The 17,743-nt window shown below is 38.5% G+C and overlaps 2 protein-coding genes across 5 annotated transcripts in view; both read left to right on the top strand.

Annotated features, from left to right (window-relative positions):
- Positions 1–80: 80 nt before the first annotated feature.
- On the top strand, positions 81–10,177 carry LOC123986603. 4 transcript variants are annotated; one of them, XM_046074955.1, is made up of 13 exons: positions 81–195; positions 3,086–3,264; positions 3,377–4,966; positions 5,049–5,188; positions 5,291–5,462; positions 5,649–5,753; positions 6,247–6,442; positions 6,533–7,074; positions 7,198–7,342; positions 7,432–7,663; positions 9,097–9,225; positions 9,451–9,552; positions 9,644–10,177. In XM_046074955.1, the coding sequence occupies exons 1-13, from the start codon at positions 149–151 to the stop codon at positions 10,010–10,012; spliced, it is 3,948 nt and encodes a 1,315-aa protein (XP_045930911.1). In that variant the 5' UTR covers positions 81–148; the 3' UTR covers positions 10,013–10,177. The 4 variants fall into 4 exon arrangements, with proteins under 4 accessions (XP_045930911.1, XP_045930910.1, XP_045930909.1 ...); XM_046074954.1 differs by lacking the exon at positions 81–195 and adding an exon at positions 1,748–1,884 and having other exon boundaries at positions 7,198–7,324; XM_046074953.1 differs by lacking the exon at positions 81–195 and adding an exon at positions 1,748–1,884.
- Positions 10,178–12,539: 2,362 nt separating this feature from the next.
- Positions 12,540–17,743, top strand: part of LOC123985364 (2-oxoisovalerate dehydrogenase subunit alpha, mitochondrial-like) — a 6,653-nt gene continuing 1,449 nt past the window's right edge. The window contains exons 1-2 of the mRNA XM_046072843.1: positions 12,540–12,851; positions 16,048–16,224. Coding sequence (XP_045928799.1) covers positions 12,546–12,851; positions 16,048–16,224 — 483 coding nt within the window. The 5' untranslated portion in view covers positions 12,540–12,545. The remainder of the gene's footprint in view (positions 12,852–16,047; positions 16,225–17,743) is intronic.

Here is a 17,743-nt window from a genome sequence, read left to right as displayed (position 1 = left end):
AGAACGAGGATAAAAAAAAAAAAGTACCCTCTAAATGGTTTTATTAGTTCTTCAACGTGACCGCCAGAGGGCAGTGAACGCTCCTAATTTTAAATACACGGGTCACCCATAATTTTCCACCCTTTTAATCAAATGATAAATTTCAAGGATGAGAAAAATGCCAAGGGGATTTAACATCACAGTACAGACGAAACTGTAAGTAAGTCCTGTCACCACTGGGGGGCTGTTCAAAAACAACCAGCGAGCTTCGTCATTGACGAGGCTTGTGTTCAGAGTTGTTTTAACCTGAGTGTAGCCTCTCAGGCACAACTTCACAGCATCCAGCAATAACCAAACAAAACGATTATTTTATATCTATCTAATAAATTCCTCATTCCAATATAAATTTAAAGAAGTTCGTATGAACATTTTACATAGATACTATCCCTGTGTAAAAAAAGTTAACAGATTTATTTCCCCTTCATGTTCTTTCTTTACACTAAAAGTTGAATCCATTAGTCATCTTTTCTTTAAATGGATAGAAGATGCTCTAATGACTTTTCAAAGTTTTACCACATTAACACATGTTAGAAGGCATGGTCTTGTTTTTAAATTGTAATACTGGCTCAGAGCCTTTCAATGATTCTCTAAAACTATTGTGTATTGTTGGCAATTTCAAATCCATAAGGCTAGAACGCTTCAAAGCACTCCCAATTTTTATTTGTTTTATATTCAATTACAATATCTCTTTGACAATTATTGTCAAACAAAAAATCTATCAAAACCTCTTTAATAATGGGCAAATTACTCAGTAAAAAGTATATTTATATAAAGGCTATATATTAATTTATATCTCCCTCATACAATATGTTTTCAACTGCTTTTGTTTCATTGTTTTATTTGTCTTGTCTCTCAATGTATATCATTTTCTTGTGATGTTGTGTTATTGTTAATTGAAAATAGATTAGATAAATAGTTATTTATGCCGGGGGAGGGGGGTTAAATTCCCGTGTCACAGCACAAACAAACCAGTCAAAACAATCAAATAGCAAGTTACAACAATCCACATACGTACAATCCAAAGTCAAAATCCTACACATACCAGGCCAGTAAAGATGATTTTGATTCTGATTCTAACATAAAAGTTAAAAGTAAAAAAATGAATGCCCTGTGGTAAACACAGTTTGCAAAATGGTGAGCACAATAGATGTAATTGAGTTATTAGATTAAAATATGTACTGCACTTTGCCACAAGCAGAGAATACAGAGAATATTGTAAGTCCAGTTAGAGTCAAGTAGGAACTTAGCAGCCCACTGATTTCCACACAGCGACAGAGTTGACATGAAAAGCATTGTAATACTGCAGATTGGGTAAATGCATTACACATCAAGGCTTAGTTGGTTATTTGTATTGTAGCCAGCTCATCAATAAAAACACTGCATTTCCACTTAGTAGAGTCCTAAGTGTTAAAAAAAAAAAAGGATAGAGTGGTAGATGGGGAATCAAAGGAGTAAAATAAGCTAAGGTGAGAGACCTAGCTGTTTTTATTTTCTATTTAACTCTTTTAAAACATTTTTTATATTTCCCTGTTGCTTTTATGTTTTATGTAAAGCAGTTTGAATTACCTTGTTGTTGAAATGTGCTATACAAATAAACTTGCACTTCTGACAAAAAAAACAGTGGTGGATGAAACATGGGATCCTTAAATGGGTGTGTAGGATCTGTATCACGCAAATAAAGCAAATGTTGGCGTTTCTGAGGCGACGATGTGCCTGACAGGCTTCTCGCAGGGTTGCAAAACCCACAGCCCAACTTCAGAAACCTGCAGCCAAGATGGCGCAGCCGTGCGGGGCGTGTGGTGAGACGAAATGGGCGCGAGGGCAGCTTTCTGGGCGTGTTGAAAGGTGAGAGGAGTTTTTGAAGGGACTGAATAAAAAAAACAAAAAAAATACAAACATTAACCACGTTGTTGTACGTTTTGTCCATCAACTGTGGCTCTAGTTAGTAAAGAAAAATTGTCCCACATTGTCAAGTGCAAGCTATCGTTGAGGTATCAGAGACACACAAGTCAAGTTGTTAAACTACACGTCTAACACAACACATTATCAGGTTGTGTCGCTTTATTCACACTGTGCATAATATAACTTAGGATGTAAGAAGTTAAGGTGCTTCTGTGATGCAGACATATTTGTAAGGCTCAACTTTGGTGCATATTCTAAGTTTTGTGACTTGGATGAACTGAGTCTGCGGGTTTATCTCCTCCATGTTTCCTTGCTAAGCCACTAAACAAGATACGGGAGTAATGATACACAGATGCATTGACTACACAGGCACATGAAGGCGTACAGGATGCAGAAGAAACAGTAGAGTTGAGTTTCCAATAATAGAGAATAAATAATATCCCAGCGAGATGAGTTATAATTCTATGTCATTAAAGTCTCAGCATTACAGAGTCAATATACAAGGAAAGACATTTTTTTGCAGGAATGCAAAATATCCCCCCACCCCAAATCAACCAAAAACGAAAACCTTAATCCAACTCCAGCACAACAGGGAACAAGCCTACCAATGAGTAAACCAGGCAGATACAAACAATATCACAAATACTATTTGTAATTTATGAAATGTCAGATGAAACTAGGTTAATGTCTTCAAGGTGTCAATTAAGTTTGTGTTGTACGTGATTACTGTAAAACTTCAGTTAAAAGCCCAGTCCCAAATAGACGCCTGTCCCTTTTACTGGCCTGGTGTGACTACACCTTCGGGCAAATAGACACAGGTCTCAATTAGATGCCTCATTTTCAAGTTCTTTAGATGTATAAAACCTCTTGAAGCCCACCGGGTCGCCAGCTTAAGTCAGTTCTAATGTTCTTAGATTGTGCATACCAATGTAAATGTTTAAACATTTGTCAATATGGACATGCTACAGATCGTTAGATTGGTTAGATTCTCCACAATTCAGTTCTTTAGTTCATTTTACAGAATTTTACAGGCAGGGTGAGTTCAGAGATTTAAGCAAATAAAAGCCGGACTGCTGCAATTTTATGGTCTATTAAAATGTTTTTGTTGTTACAATATATTGAATTTCTCCATCTTTGTCTCTAGGGACTTGCACGTCACAGTCTGCAGGCGATCAGATGGCCGCATGCGTCTGGAGTTGTGCAAAGAGTGCAAGCTTTACCACTGTCCCTTCTGCCAGCCAGCAGTCTATAAACCAAAAGGAGACTATGCAAGTGTTTGGACACATGTGGAAATCCACAGAATGAGGGCCTTGCAACATGGAGGTCAGAATATAAACTGCTACTTGAGCCTGTATAATGTATCCACACAGTTTTACAAAGCTGCTTCTCCGTGAGATTATATTCCCTTTCATTAATTGTGTTTTTTTCTTTGCAGAGTTTAATATTCATTCGTGCCATTTGCAGTGCAGAGGAGAAAGACACTTTCATTGTCCATATTGTGCAAAGACAATTATAACACGGAAACAGTTTGAAAGTCATATGGACAAATGTGTGGAGACGCAAAGTTCAACAACGGCAGCTACAGGCATCCAGTCTGCTGCTCCGCCTGGCTCTCCTGCTCTGCCAGTTACCACAGTCGGCCAGTGTGCCGTCCTCCTGCTCAACCTCACTCCCCCTTTTCAGCAGCCTATCACCATGGGACCGTTTCCTACTGCACCCAAGCCACCTGCTCAGCCAAAATCCACGGCAGACCAGCATCCTGCTCTACCAGAACTCCCTGTTGAACCAAAACCCTCAGCAGATCAGCATCCTTCTCCGCCTGACCCCCCCGTTAAATCAAACTGCACATCAGGCCAGTCTTCAGCTTCACCTGACCTCCTTGTTGAACCCACAACCACAGCTGGCCAGCCTGCTGCTGCTCCTCCTGACCCATCTGTTCAGCTGACAGCCCCAGCGGTCCACGCATCCACTTTAACAGACGACCCTGTTAAGCAAACCAGTCAAATAGACAGAACAGTACGGAGAAAAATAAAATGTCCAATGTGCAACCTATACTTAAATAAAAAAAATCTAAGAAAACATAAACTCAGGAAACACTTGATATCTGAGAAGGACATAACAGCCAAAGACCATCTTAGAAGTCAGTGTATTGACTCTCATAATGGGGTGTACGCTGTAGCAAAGTCTTACAAGGCCACCGCTGTACCAGTTCATGTCATTAAAAAGAAATCAGGCAGCACACACAAAATGGTGTGTGAAGAAGATCGATGTGAGGTGATTTCCGATTTTCAAAGGAGGAGCGGCTTACCTAATAGCCAGTGCCCTCATCTACGCTCTGTTGACTTTTGTTTTACTCGTGCATGCATAGAAGACTTAAAACCTGGTGTGTTGGAGGAACTGGTTGACAATAAATGGATTGGAAAGGACATGGGGGCCAAGTGTCTTAACCACCGTGACCAAGCCACTCAGAGCAGAGCCCCACTTGTTACTCTTGTGGATCTTGGTGGAAGTCATTGCCTGTATTTGTCTGTGTTCGAGCCCAAAGTGTCACAGTACAGCAAGTTAGGAAGATTATTCGTGACATACAATGTAAAGGGAAGGTTGTGGCATTGTGATTGTTCTCGAGGGAGAATTTCCTGCTTGCACAAATGCATAGCAAAGTGGTTCCTCTTCCAAACCAACAAAGAGTTATTTTCCCCAGGTGCCAAACGAGACTCACCTCTAAGCATTTCTGATGTGATGGAAGACTCACCCGCAGAAACCTCCACAGAAAATTCACCTGGAACTGTGTGTCCGCTAAGAGAAGACAGACTTAAAGAAATGGCAAAGTACATTTACAACCAAAAGAAATTGCCCACCACTTTTCCAGAAAACATCACCCAGTTTGAGTCTGAAATGTACTTTTCAAAGTATTTCATTCCAGTTGAAACTGTCTGCCAAGAGTGCCCAGGTCATGTCTCCTTAACAGAGCCAGTGCTGATCACCAACAAAGCGAGAGTCATTACTTTAACAGGAATGACAGAAGGTTTGTTTGCAAACATGCACATATTAAACTATAATCTTTTTGTGTGTTGTGTTTCAGCAGTCCCTCTTTTTATGTCTTCCAGATAATTCCACATTTTTCAAAAAGTGTCCGGATTGTGAAATGGTCTACTGTTACCAGGAGTGGAGCGAGGGTCTTCACAATTTCAACAATGACATCATCCTGAGTCTGCAACTATGCATTCTTCTGCAAAACTCAATCAAGGTACTCTTGTATTTTATGAAAGAAGTCTAAATGCTCTGTGGTTTGGTGTAACATTTTCTCAGTGAGGTTATAACCTAAATGTCATTTGTTTTTGTTTGTTAGAGTCACACTAATGATGGTGGAGTAGTGGAGGTGCTGCGGACAGTAGGTGTCAAGTCTCCATGTGGCATGGAAGTGCTTCAGGCATACATCCACTTTGAAGCTCTTACAAGTCACGACTGTCCGTCTGAAGTCATGATGGATCTTTATCAAAAAGGCATTTTCAACATGGCAGGTGAGTACGACTCGTTATCTCTGTGTGTGCATGTACTGCGAATGTATTGTTATTTCCTCTGATAGCTTTAAAGCTGTTCTTTCTGACAGCCACAAGAGGTTTACATAATGATGATTTAATATCATACACTGTTCATAATCATTATCTCACACAATCATATCAGTAATTCACATACATTTTTTGTAGGGATTGAGATAAAGGGCCTGCCTGAATCCTTTACCGGAGAAGTAAATGCAGAGGAATTCTGGGATTCAGTGTGCATGGAGATAATAACAAGCAGCCTGGTTGCTCGTAAGCGTTAAATTTTTACGGTCAACAAACATACTGTATTTTTCTGTCAGTCTTACAACGTTAATATTATCTTAAGCATTACTTTCGGCTCATTACGAAAGCTTTGAAATCTTAGTTATCCTGCTAAATGTGTCAAACTGTGCGATGTGTTTTATTTGGAAAATCTGTTCTGGCACAATTAACTGATAAGTCACGATATGAAATTAATTGGCAACTACCTTTTATTCAGTAAAAATTCATACATTTTAGTTTCTCAGTAGTGATTTTTGCTGCTTTTCTGTGTAAAGTGAATATTTGGGGATTGTAGTCTATTAGTCAGATAAAACAAACAAGCTGATGACACCACCCAGGCGACTAGTCGAGAAAGTAATTGGCAGATTAATTGATAATGAGAAAAGTAATTAGTAGTAGAACTTCTGGAAATAAAGCTTAGTATCAATGTTAGGAATCATTACGCAAGTTCATGCATGTGGGTCATCTTTTGTTGATACAGGAAGTTCTGCCTATGTTGCCACCTCAGACGGTAACAACAAAGAAGCTGCAGTGTCTGCGGCTGTCACAACCTCCTTCATGCCGGCTGAAATACAGAGGCTGAGCAAACAAAGAACAGAGGAGTGTCACAGGGCTGTGAGCAGATATCTTGTGAAAGGATTACATCCCTTGTCCACAGTGGAGTCACCTTGGTTTAGGTAGGTTTTGTTAACCCGGATTTTTGATGGACAAATGTGATTATTTACATCCACTGGTAATCTGCATTTTTAATTTCTGCTTTCATTCAGAGAGATGACAAAAACACTAAACCCAAGGTACCACCTGCCCTCCAGAGATCAGCTCATAAACACACTGATACCTTCATGGTACGCTGCGGAGAAGAAGCATGTCATCAGAGAGCTGCTTCAAGTGTCTAAGGCTGCAGTGACATGTGACTGGTGGACAAGTTTTGCCCACGACCATTATCTGACTGTTACTTTACACTTCATAATGAAAGGCCAGATGAGGCAGAAAGTGCTGTGTACGAAGTCAGTTTGCGACACTCAGACAGACACAGTAGTAGCAGAGCAGATAGGTGGTGTACTGGAGGAATTTGGTGTCCTAGACAAAGTTGTTGCTATGACGGTGGATAATGTGTTCAGGATTGCCATCAAGAAACTGCAGTTGAGGAAGCTGAGATGTTTTGCCCATATTCTTAATCTTGCTGCACAGAAGGTGTACACCAGTAACACTGTGGCCAGATGGGCATCAAAAATAAGAGCTGTTGTTGTTTGGATCAAAAGGTTTTCCACAGCTCAAACAGTTCTTCAGGAGAAACAACAGCTTTTGAGTGAGTACATGATTTCTTTTTGTCTTTCTTTTTGACTGTTTATATAGTGCGTGAAGTGGTGTGTCAGTAAGAAGATATACTGGATGTAAGAGGTTGAACATCCAAATTCTGTCTGCCTTTCAGATCTACCACAACACTCTTTAGTACTCGATGTCCAAACACATTGGAGTTCATTGTACCTCATGGTGGAGAGGTTTGTAGAGCAGTATGCTGCCTTACAGGCCACTACCACAGACCCGCAGATCAAACCGTATGTTGAGAAGAAAAGGTGATGAAAGTTAATTAGAAATTAGAATGCAGTATTGTTAATTGTGTAGAAATAACATGTTCATTATATGACTTATATTTACTTCGAAGGCTAGAAACGCTGACAGACGATGATCACCGAAAAGCAGAGGAGTTTATTAGGATCATGAAGCCTTTGTATACATCTTCGCTCTGTGTCTCCGCTGACAAGAGTCCAACTTGTAGTCAGATATTTCCCATCTTGAAAAAACTGGAGGCCCACTTTGAAACCCGGGATGAGGACTCTCTGTTCACAGCCACGCTCAAGGAAAAGGTCTGGGGTGACCTGTCTACATGTTACAAGGTATGTGTAGTACTTCCCACAGGTGAGCAAATTCAAAAGGGGTTCCTGACAAATTCTTTTGTTGTAAAGTAATTGTATTGTACTTTCCAATTGTGACGTTTCATTGTGCGTAGAAATTAATGATTACTTTCATTAATTTAGCCGACTAGTGTCTCAATTTATTTTTTCTATAAAATAGTGAAAAAAGCTCACGGTGGTTTATCAGATTGTTTGTTTTGTCCAACCAAGAGTCCAAAACCCTTAAAGCATTAAATTTACTATCACACAGGATGAAGAAAAGCAACAAATGATCACAATTGAAATGAAAGAACTAGAAAATGATTGACATTTTTCCTTGAAAAATCATTTAATTGATTATTGAAATGGTTACAGATTAAATCAACTTCAGCTCTAGTTGTATTTAGTTCTCTAGGTATATTTTAATTGAAGCATCTCTACAAAGATAGGTGTAAAATATTATTTTTATTTTGTTTGACCTATGTTCAACCAGAATGCAACAGAGACCAATCTAGGACAGTAGCTGAAAAAGATTCAAACAAAACATTACTTAATTAGTCAAACAGTTAAAACAATACTAAAAACTACTGACAGGAAAAACAAAGCTTTTTGAAACCCTAAATTATTATGAAGCAACTACGTTGAAAATGGATCATTGTTTGGAAGTCTTTGGTACAGTCAAAATGGCAACATCACATATCGCTTTGAACAGATGTAATATAAACACAGTATTATTTATTATTTTGTCCATCTCATTTATATCAATGAGGGCAGACTACATAATACAAACACTTCTACTTATAATGCACTACAGTTCAACAACACTGCAAACTACATCCTCCAAAATGATCATAAAGTTTCAACAAAATCTGAACATTAATAGATTTTATAGGATTTATTACAGTACTGCATTAGACTGCATTAGCTTTGGCTGTGTACCTAATAAACAATCAACTCAGTGTAAGTTCGCTAGGAGATGGGACAGAAATTTACTCACAGTGGCTCTATAGATAAAAATATACCAGTGATGAGTACTGTAATTCATCAACAGACGTTATCCGCAGCAGTACAGAGCACAACGATTAGTAGCAAACCTCAAAATGCCATGATGAGACAGGATCCCATCTGTGAAGGAACTGGTAAGAAAGTAGCAGCAACCAGTCTTCTCCTGGCTTCAAGAAAGAAGTGACCTGGTTTCTTAGAAGAGTAGTGTTTAGTGTTTGAAAATAGTGGCATACATCTCAGTACTGACTTTGAAATAGGACGATTATCCTCTGGATCCTACTTGAGAAGACAGAAAATCAGCCGTCTGTTTGCAGTTCCAGGTCAGGCTCTATCCCCGGTGTGACTGAGCTCAGCTTTCTGTGTCTTGTTTTCATTACACACAAATTTTACATTTTGTTCCATCAGCCCAGAGTCTGCATGCTTCATTTCAGGATGGCGATACTTGGAAGTTCCTACAGGAGTCAAGCGCTCTGGATCCAAGGTTCAAGAAAAGAATAGACTCAGATGAGATTTGGTACAGAGTGGAAAATGCTGCAGTTAGGGTTAAAACCAAAACACAGGTATTATCTTTTATTTTCCAATGTTACACTTGTTCTACTACTGTTTGCTGCAATCAAAGTGTCTTCCTGTCATCAGCTATCAAATACACTCTCAGTTGAATTAGTTAAGTGTAATTTTACATCTCCGTAAACTTAAATAAAATTCAGGTGATGAGGTGACATGCAGGCCTTTTTGTCAATTTTTGTACTCCTTGTCAATTAATTTTGATCAAACATGTTCTTTAGGTGTCAAATCAGGAGGAACACAGACTTTTGCAGGAGGACGATAGTGATGCATCTGATGTGTCTGAGCAGAAAGACAAGGAGCCAGAGTATTCTTCAGATGAGGTAATGCCGTCCACGTGACACAAACGTGTCGTATTTTTAATCCAGGTTGTCTTGTTGAACACTTGTGCTTTGCTTTATTTCCATTTGCCAGACACCGTATCCCAAAAGACCGAGGTTAACAGCCCTGGAGGAGCTTTTCGAGGAGGAGGACAGAGTTCTGAAGAGCAGCGCAGCAGCCGAAAAGACACTTTCAATACCTGAAAGAGTCCAGCAAGAAATACAGCTGTACAGAAACCTGCCTGCAGTACCCACGTCAGAGGACGCTCTGGCCTGGTGGTGGGAGAGACGAGACACGCTGCCTCTCCTGTCTGAGCTCTCCAACTCATACCTGTGTATCCAAGCATCGTCTACTCCTCGTGAGAGAGTGTTTTCCACAGCAGGGGACACACTCAGCCATGAGAGGTCACACGTTCTACCAGAACAGGCAGATATGCAGATTTTTCTACAGAAAAATTGTTAAAACCAACAACCAACACATTGTTCCTGTTCTTTATGAGGGATGTGTTCAAACACATCATTCACTATGCTGCTAGATTAATATTGTGTTGATGTCTGATTTACCTAATAATCAACCAGGAGTAAAATCATGTCTTCATATAATGTAAATAAAATATTTTTAATATTTGGTCATAAATATTTTTTACATTACAAAGATAACATAAGTCGTCATTTGAATTTGCTCTCTTTGACCATGAGTATGATGTTAATATGTAACCAGAACCTGAATATTTCAGTCTATACGTACAGGGAGATGAAAGGTGAAGGTAATGGCAATAATTAGAACTGCTTTGTAAGGAAAGTGACATTTATAAACGCTGTCGCTTTTATCCAAAGCGACTTAAAGTTGCTGTATATATCACAGGTAGCACGCCTCTGAAGCAAGGAGCAGTTAAGTGTCTTGCTCAGGGACACATTGGCGAATGTGCCATAGTGGGGAATTTAACCCGTGTCTCTAACACCAAAAGCATGTGTTGTATCCACTGTTGCACCACCACCCATATAAAGAAAACAGCCCAGGTTATTGAAGTCAATTGGAGGAACAGAAATTATCAAGAAATATTGGTATATTCGGTGTCACTGCAGGATATTCTTAGAGTTTTTTAAATGTGAACAAGGTCACTGGATGAATTCTGTCTTTGAAAGAGACAAAGCAATGCAGAAAAGGTGGAATCAGGTGCAACAGAAAACGCTTGACAGCTTCAGGTACCAAATGATTATCTGCTTTGCAGTCAGACTAAAGCTGATGATACATGGGGGCAACTTTTCTATAAAGGCTCCTGATATGTTCTTTTAAATGTTAAGATTTTATATATATAAAGCAAAACATGACTCACATGCCTAGCAAATATGTTCATTAATTTGAGACAAAAATAATAATTGAATATGTATAAAGCAAAGAGTACAGATATTATGTGATCAATGTATGGTTTTAAAAGAAAGCCACTATAAATATGAGTAAATGAGTTGTGATGCCCCACATACATTGGCTAAATACTGTACCGTGCTTTAGTCAGTTATTGGTTTTAACAAGTTGCTTCAGTGGCAGGTTCGTTGGGATGCAGAGGAGAAAGGAAGACATTTATACTGTATTCAACAAAAGGATAGGACAGGCAGGGTTACTGGCGGAAAATGAAGAGAGGAAATTATTTTTACAAAGGCTCAGTTACTAGAGTAACTGTGTATTGAACAAATCAACAATTGGATGTGCCAGAGTTTTCTTCAATTGAACCAAGATAAAACTGTTTTTGGAGCCAATGAAGAACAATTAAAAGTCAGTGCTCAGCTTCAGCCGGTAATGTTACAAACCAAGCCAGAAATCTTGGTGTAGTCATGGACTCAGACCTGAATTTTAGCAGATTTAGCAGCCATTACAAAGTCAGCCTACTATCACCTGAAGAATGTTTCAAGTATTAAAGGACTTATGTCTCAGCAGGACCTGGAAAAACTTGTCCATTATCTTCAGTCGAGTCGACTACTGTAACAGTGTCTTTACAGATCTCTAAAAAAAAATCCATCAGGCAGCTGCAGCTGATTCAGAAGCTGCAGCTTCAGTCCTCACTAAGACCAAAAAAAGTGGATCCACTGGCTTCCTCTCTGTCAGAGAATTTATTTCAAAATACTGCTGTTGGTTTATAAAGCAGGGAATGGTTTAGGGCCAAAATACATTTCTGATCTTCTACTATGTTATATGTTGTTGTATGGACCATCCAGACCTATCAGGTCAAAACTAAACATGGAGAAGCAGCGTTCAGTTTTTATGCTCCATATCTGGAATAAACTCCCAGAAGACAGCAGGTCTGCTGAAAGTCTGTTCTTTTAAATCAAGACTGAAGACTTTTCTTTTTACCACTGCCTTTAATTAAATCAAATTTTAGGCTGTAGATTGATAATTTACACTGTACTGTAACTTTTACTGTCCTGTTTTATTTTGTTTTTATTTTCTATTTAACTCTTTTAAAAATTGTTTTATAACTATAACAAAAATTGTATTTCAGTGTCTTTTTATATTTCCCTGTTGCTTTTATGTTTTATGTAAAGCACTTTGTATTGCCTTGTTGAAATGTGCTATACAAATTAACTTGCCCAAGAATTGGACACTGTGTGTTAAATAACTTAACTAAATAACTTATGGGTAAGTACATACCGGGTAAGCACATATCAGGTAGCTGTGAATTATGTGATAGACTGTGGAACATGTGGGTTTTGGGTGTCAGAAATGTGAGGGGGAAAGGATAAAGATGAAAGAAGCCATAAGTAGGTTTCAAGGGAATTCACTTAGGGACTTCTTACTGAGAAAGTCCCTAAGTGCACTTTCATTTAGGTCACAGGGTTGGCAGAAAGGATGTGTTGTTCGTTTGTGTTGCTCTTTTTTTAATCTCCGGCCCACACTCCACCGCCATTAAACAACAATTAAAAAGAAGAAGAAAAAGAAGTTGGTTTTGGTAATTTAAGATTTTATTTTGAAGGCTTGGCCGGATGTCGTGATTATTGTTATGGTGGACTTGACACCGCTGATATTCGACCTGTTAAAGTGTGGATGGAAATATCAGTGCAGGGGACTGAACAGCGGTCAAACGCTTGTTGTTAACGGGTCCTGGCGCACATTTATATTTATATTTGCTGTGAGTTTATCGTCCCTGACAAAGCAAGCACGGTTCCGATTGAATCTAACGACTGTGAGACAGATGGCGGCTGTGAGGGGCATGAGCAAAATGTATGGAGTATGTTTCCATGCTGTTCGGCAGACGGCAGGACTGAAGGCATCGAGGCTGCTTCAACACCGAGCCTTCAGAGTCAGCGTAAGTTCAAATGTGCACCATTGTTCTAGTGCTAACCTAGATAACACGAAAGGTCGTTTCAGCGAATGGCTCCCAAAGGACATCCATGATTGTTGGAAGAAATGGTCTGATTTTGGCCTGGCAACCCGAAAGTTTAATTTACATACAGTAAAAGCTGGCGAGGTCAATGTAAATTACCTGCAACGAGATGGATACGTGTAGATATAAAGTTGACCATTGTTGTGTTTATGTTTGGATAGGGATGGTTGGTTTTTGGTGATCCATAAGGATTGATATGGTCGCGTTTCTTGAATTATCGCGAGATTATCGTGAGCCAGCTAGCTTAGCTGACAACTTTGCAGAAACTAACGTACCCTTAACTTTATATACCGATTCTCACACGCTGGCTTATGAAGTCAAACTGAAGGTGCTATATGTTTGTGAACATGAGCGCTTTAATCAGCAGCTTCACTGCCACTTCTGCACCTTTGTTGTTGTGACTGAAGCTTAGTGGAGTAGCTAGCTAGCCGGCTAAGGTTTTAGCTGGCTGCATTCCCATTGGTGGAACACAGGGGCGTGAGGAGATAACGTGTTTTTATTTATTTATTTAATTATTTATTGCAACTCCAGGACAATGACAATGTACAACTAAACATTTAAATTAAATAAGACATAATCAGCAGTTCAGGCAATTTAGAAATTTACGCATATCAAGAGTCTTTAAGGCTTTGGGGTTTGAAGAGTGCTGAATAGCTTGTATGTATTATTGAATTTCTTTCATAAGAACTTCAAATAAAGGTTTGTGGTTACAAAATTTACTTTTTAGAACGTGAAATTTTGCTAATATGATAAAAAGATTTGATATAATACTGTTTTTGTTCTAAAATGCAGAAATCATAAAAGTCAAACATGACATCTTTGTACAGCAAATAAAAAAAATGGCCAGGCATGTGATAGCAGAAATATTAGGTGAAGTCTAAGAGACTAAGAGTCTTTGCAAGTAATGTTTTGCTGGGTAGCAAAGATGTAGAAGTTTGAAACAGACATCTAGAGGTTTTTGTGATCAAGTATCTTGAAGGTATGGTCCAAACGTTTTTCCACTTGACAGTTGAAACAAATCTTCCCCAGTAATGGATTACTTGTGGGATGGTGACAATTGGTGATGGCGAGATGAAGCTTCATGAAGCATTGAAGCTTTCCATCCAGTTGGTTCACTCATGGGCCGAAGCTTCACGGTGCTTCATTTGCTCTAGTGTGCCATCAAGTGGACAATAGATGTAAAATAGGCAAGGTGATTATAACTGCACCACGGCTTTGGTGTGTGAAGCTTTGAATTAATAATGAATGATGTTTGTGATGCCAATACATAACTGATTAACTTATTAATAAAGTGTCTGTCTTTATGATACAATGACATGGTAAAAAGGAAAGTGGAAACAAGGGAGTTTGGTTTGTGACCTTTATATAATAGAGACAACATTTTATTCATCTTTATTTAAAAATAACTTTTCCACAGTGCTGGGCTTCAGGCGGTATCTTTATTTATTTTTTTGGAATTTTCACCTCCTGTAGAAAATGATTATTAGGGATATGGAGTAAGAGTTTAATTTTTACCAAAACCACAAAATGTCAACACTTTCTTACTTAATTAAAATTTTCTTCTTTTTCATCACAATTTAATTTGATCAAAGCAGTTCTGACATACGTTGATAAACTTTACTAAACGTCATTTAAAATAAGCTATAGATAAAATTTAATTGTGTTCAATTTAAAGTTCAAAAGTCCACAAAATGTTGAGGAGGGTCCATTGCATTTTGCTGCTCCTTTCGAATCGCACGCCAAACTCTCGAACCATCTCCTGAATCGGTCACGTGGTACGGTCGGCTCACGAGGCTTCAAACGTCACCACATACGTCACCAACACAAGCCTCAACACGCGCTTCACAAAAATCATCCTGGATTACTCGACACACGCTTCGAAGCCTCGATACGGACGGACACATCACTAGTGACAATGTCTTTTTGAAAGAGGGACCTGATCTGTCTGTTCCGGCTTGAAGGGCTGGGTAAAATACATATTTTTCCCTGTTATGGTGTCAACGACAACAGACAAGGAGAAAGAAGTGGTTCAGTGTTACTCTTAAATAACATAATTTGGGAGTGGCATCCATTACAATAGCTCTAATAACTCTTTTGGGATGCCGTCTTCATGTACAACTTAATACAACTGACATTGCACCGCTTTGTCGTGATCCCGGAGCACAGATATTTGGAAACACTACACCCTGCATATCTGTCACATAATGCACCACGTTTTCTAGAAAACTGTCACAATTACAAATGCTCTGGTATTTTCATATTTCTTTTATTTCCATTGTAACAACACAAAAAAGCAGAGAGGAAAAATCCAAATCAGAGAAATTTCACACAGAACTGGAAAATTGGACTGGACAAAATTATTGGCACTTTTTCAAAATCTTGAGAAATACTTGTATTTCAAGCACGTGATGCTACTTTAATGTGTAATTAAACTCAGGTGCAGGCAATATAGAAATCGCACTTAAAACCAGTTAAAATGGAGAAAGGTGAGCATGGACAAAAGAAAGAGGAGAAAAGAGTTGTCTGAGAATTTGAGAATCTAAATTTAGGAAACGCATCGACAGTCTCGAGGTTACATGTACATCTCCAGAAATCTTAATGTTCCTGCAGGGTACAACAGTGTCAGCACCGACTTATCTCTAAACTCAGGAACATTAGAAACAGCTGTAAAAACTCCATCTTTACCAACTAACTTAAAGATTTCCTCATCTAAACCATCAACCTGCCTCTTGGAGGTACCTAGAAGTAGCTGTAATTTAACCTCTTCTTAAAAAGCTTCTTGATCCAGGGGTTTTAGCAAACTAGTCTTATATCTAACCTTCGCTTTCTCTCCAAAATCCTTGAGAAAGCAGTCGCCAAACAATTGTGTGACTTTCTACATAGCAATAGTTTATTTGAGGATTTAGCACAGAGACAGCACTGGGGAAAATTTATAATGAGCTTCTAATTGCATCAGATAAAGGACTTGTCAGTTTCCCCTTCTGTCTCAGCTGAGCAGCTCCAGGGTTTTTTCTTTGGATGTCATTATTAAGAATAAGATGAATGTCCCGTTGTGGGCAGGCCTTTCTTTGCCACAGTGAAGTTTGTTAATAAATAATGCTTGTTTTCAATCTGACAGGCCATGCAGCAGCAGCAGCCCTTTGACTCATCACTGGAGAAGCCACAGTTCCCTGGAGCATCAGCCGAGTTTGTGGATCAGCTTGAGTTCATCCAGCCCAATGTCATCTCTGGGATCCCAGTGTATCGGGTGATGGACAGGCAGGGCAATATCATCAACCCCTCTCAAGACCCCCAGGTACAGTTAGCCTGCCTACACCTGTGGCTATTAACCCTCTATGGTACAGTGTTGCCTCTGGGCAACATACTCATTTTTGGCCTAGTGCACCTCCACCAAACATCCCAAAATATGATGCATTACTTTAAAAGAGTAAAGCTGATGATACACGGGGCAACTTTTTGAGCAATGTTGCTGGGCAATGTTGCTGGTGGTAAGTCCGACAATGTTGAACGGATAGCGGCGGTGCAGGGAGGGTGGCAGAGTAATGAGGGGAAGACGATTACAGTAATAATCTTTACTCATTACCATTGACGGCAACATTGCCCAGCACCATTGCTCTAAAAGTTGCTCCATGTATCATCAGCTTTACAGGGCCTTAAGAAAACCAATAGCGGTGTTAAAATTTGTCACATGATTCTCTAGCTCCCATTATTAGCTGCCCTCAAAACATATTTTTATGCACTTTTTTTGACGCAGAAAAAATATATTCACAGTTATAGGTGAGTAAAGTTTCATTTTTAATTGTTTAATGTAATTTATTTGAAAATGATATAATGGAAAATGGTTCAAATGCAAATGTTGCCTTGAAGCAAATTATGGAATACCATCATGCCATTTTTATTATTTTTTTTTATGTACAGATCAAAAGCATAATAGTAAACATAATTTTCTCTCATTCTACAGTAATTAATTATACATTTGATAATCTTGTAATAACACTGTAATACAAATTTTATTACACTAGATATTTTAATCTTACGCTTTGTTATCCTCCCTTCAGAGCACATGCATATGTAGGGTTAAACACATCGTTCTTCCATTAAGAGGATGAACACAAAGGTTTTCTATGGTTCATCAAAGAAAAGTGCACTCCAGTTGATAGCACTGAGGATGAATAAGGATTTAGTAGTGAGGGAAAACAATGAGTTGCTGGAAATCCTGCAAGAAAAGTGACTGTGATTGTGAGGATGAGTCTAAGAACGCAGATGAGGAAAAGAGTGAAAACGAGCAGTGAGGATAAAAGTGCAATGACGGGTATGAGTTTAAGATAGGGAGGACACCTATTTAAAAGCTTGTTTTCACTTACTGATAATGTCATGCATTTGGTTGACGTTCTAGGCTTTGTCAGCTTCCATAAGTATTGAGCCAAAGACGGCTGCAAAGTAACACATATTTGAAACGGCACCAGAAAACTGAAGACATATTTAAATCTAGCACAAATGATGGAAGGTAACTGAGTTTGGATTTAAAGATTATTAATATTTAATGTTCAACTTTGTTGAAATATGTGTACTCTCTTTTACACATTCATTCATTATAGGCGGTTCCACAATGGTACAATGTTGAGGGTAACGTTCAAACAAACAAAGCTATGTAAAGAGTTTATTTTTTATATTTTCCAATTTAAAATGTAAAAGTCAATTAACATTTTATTTAGTATTTTAATAAATATTATTCAAAGCAACATACCCCAAAGTTTACCCCCAAAATATATATATATATATATATATATATATATATATATATATATATATAT

This window comes from Micropterus dolomieu, linkage group LG17, assembly GCF_021292245.1.
Source record: "Micropterus dolomieu isolate WLL.071019.BEF.003 ecotype Adirondacks linkage group LG17, ASM2129224v1, whole genome shotgun sequence".
Classification (NCBI taxonomy): domain Eukaryota; kingdom Metazoa; phylum Chordata; class Actinopteri; order Centrarchiformes; family Centrarchidae; genus Micropterus; species Micropterus dolomieu.
Note: the sequence above shows the minus strand (reverse complement) of the source record. Positions and strands in the feature narration are given on the sequence as shown.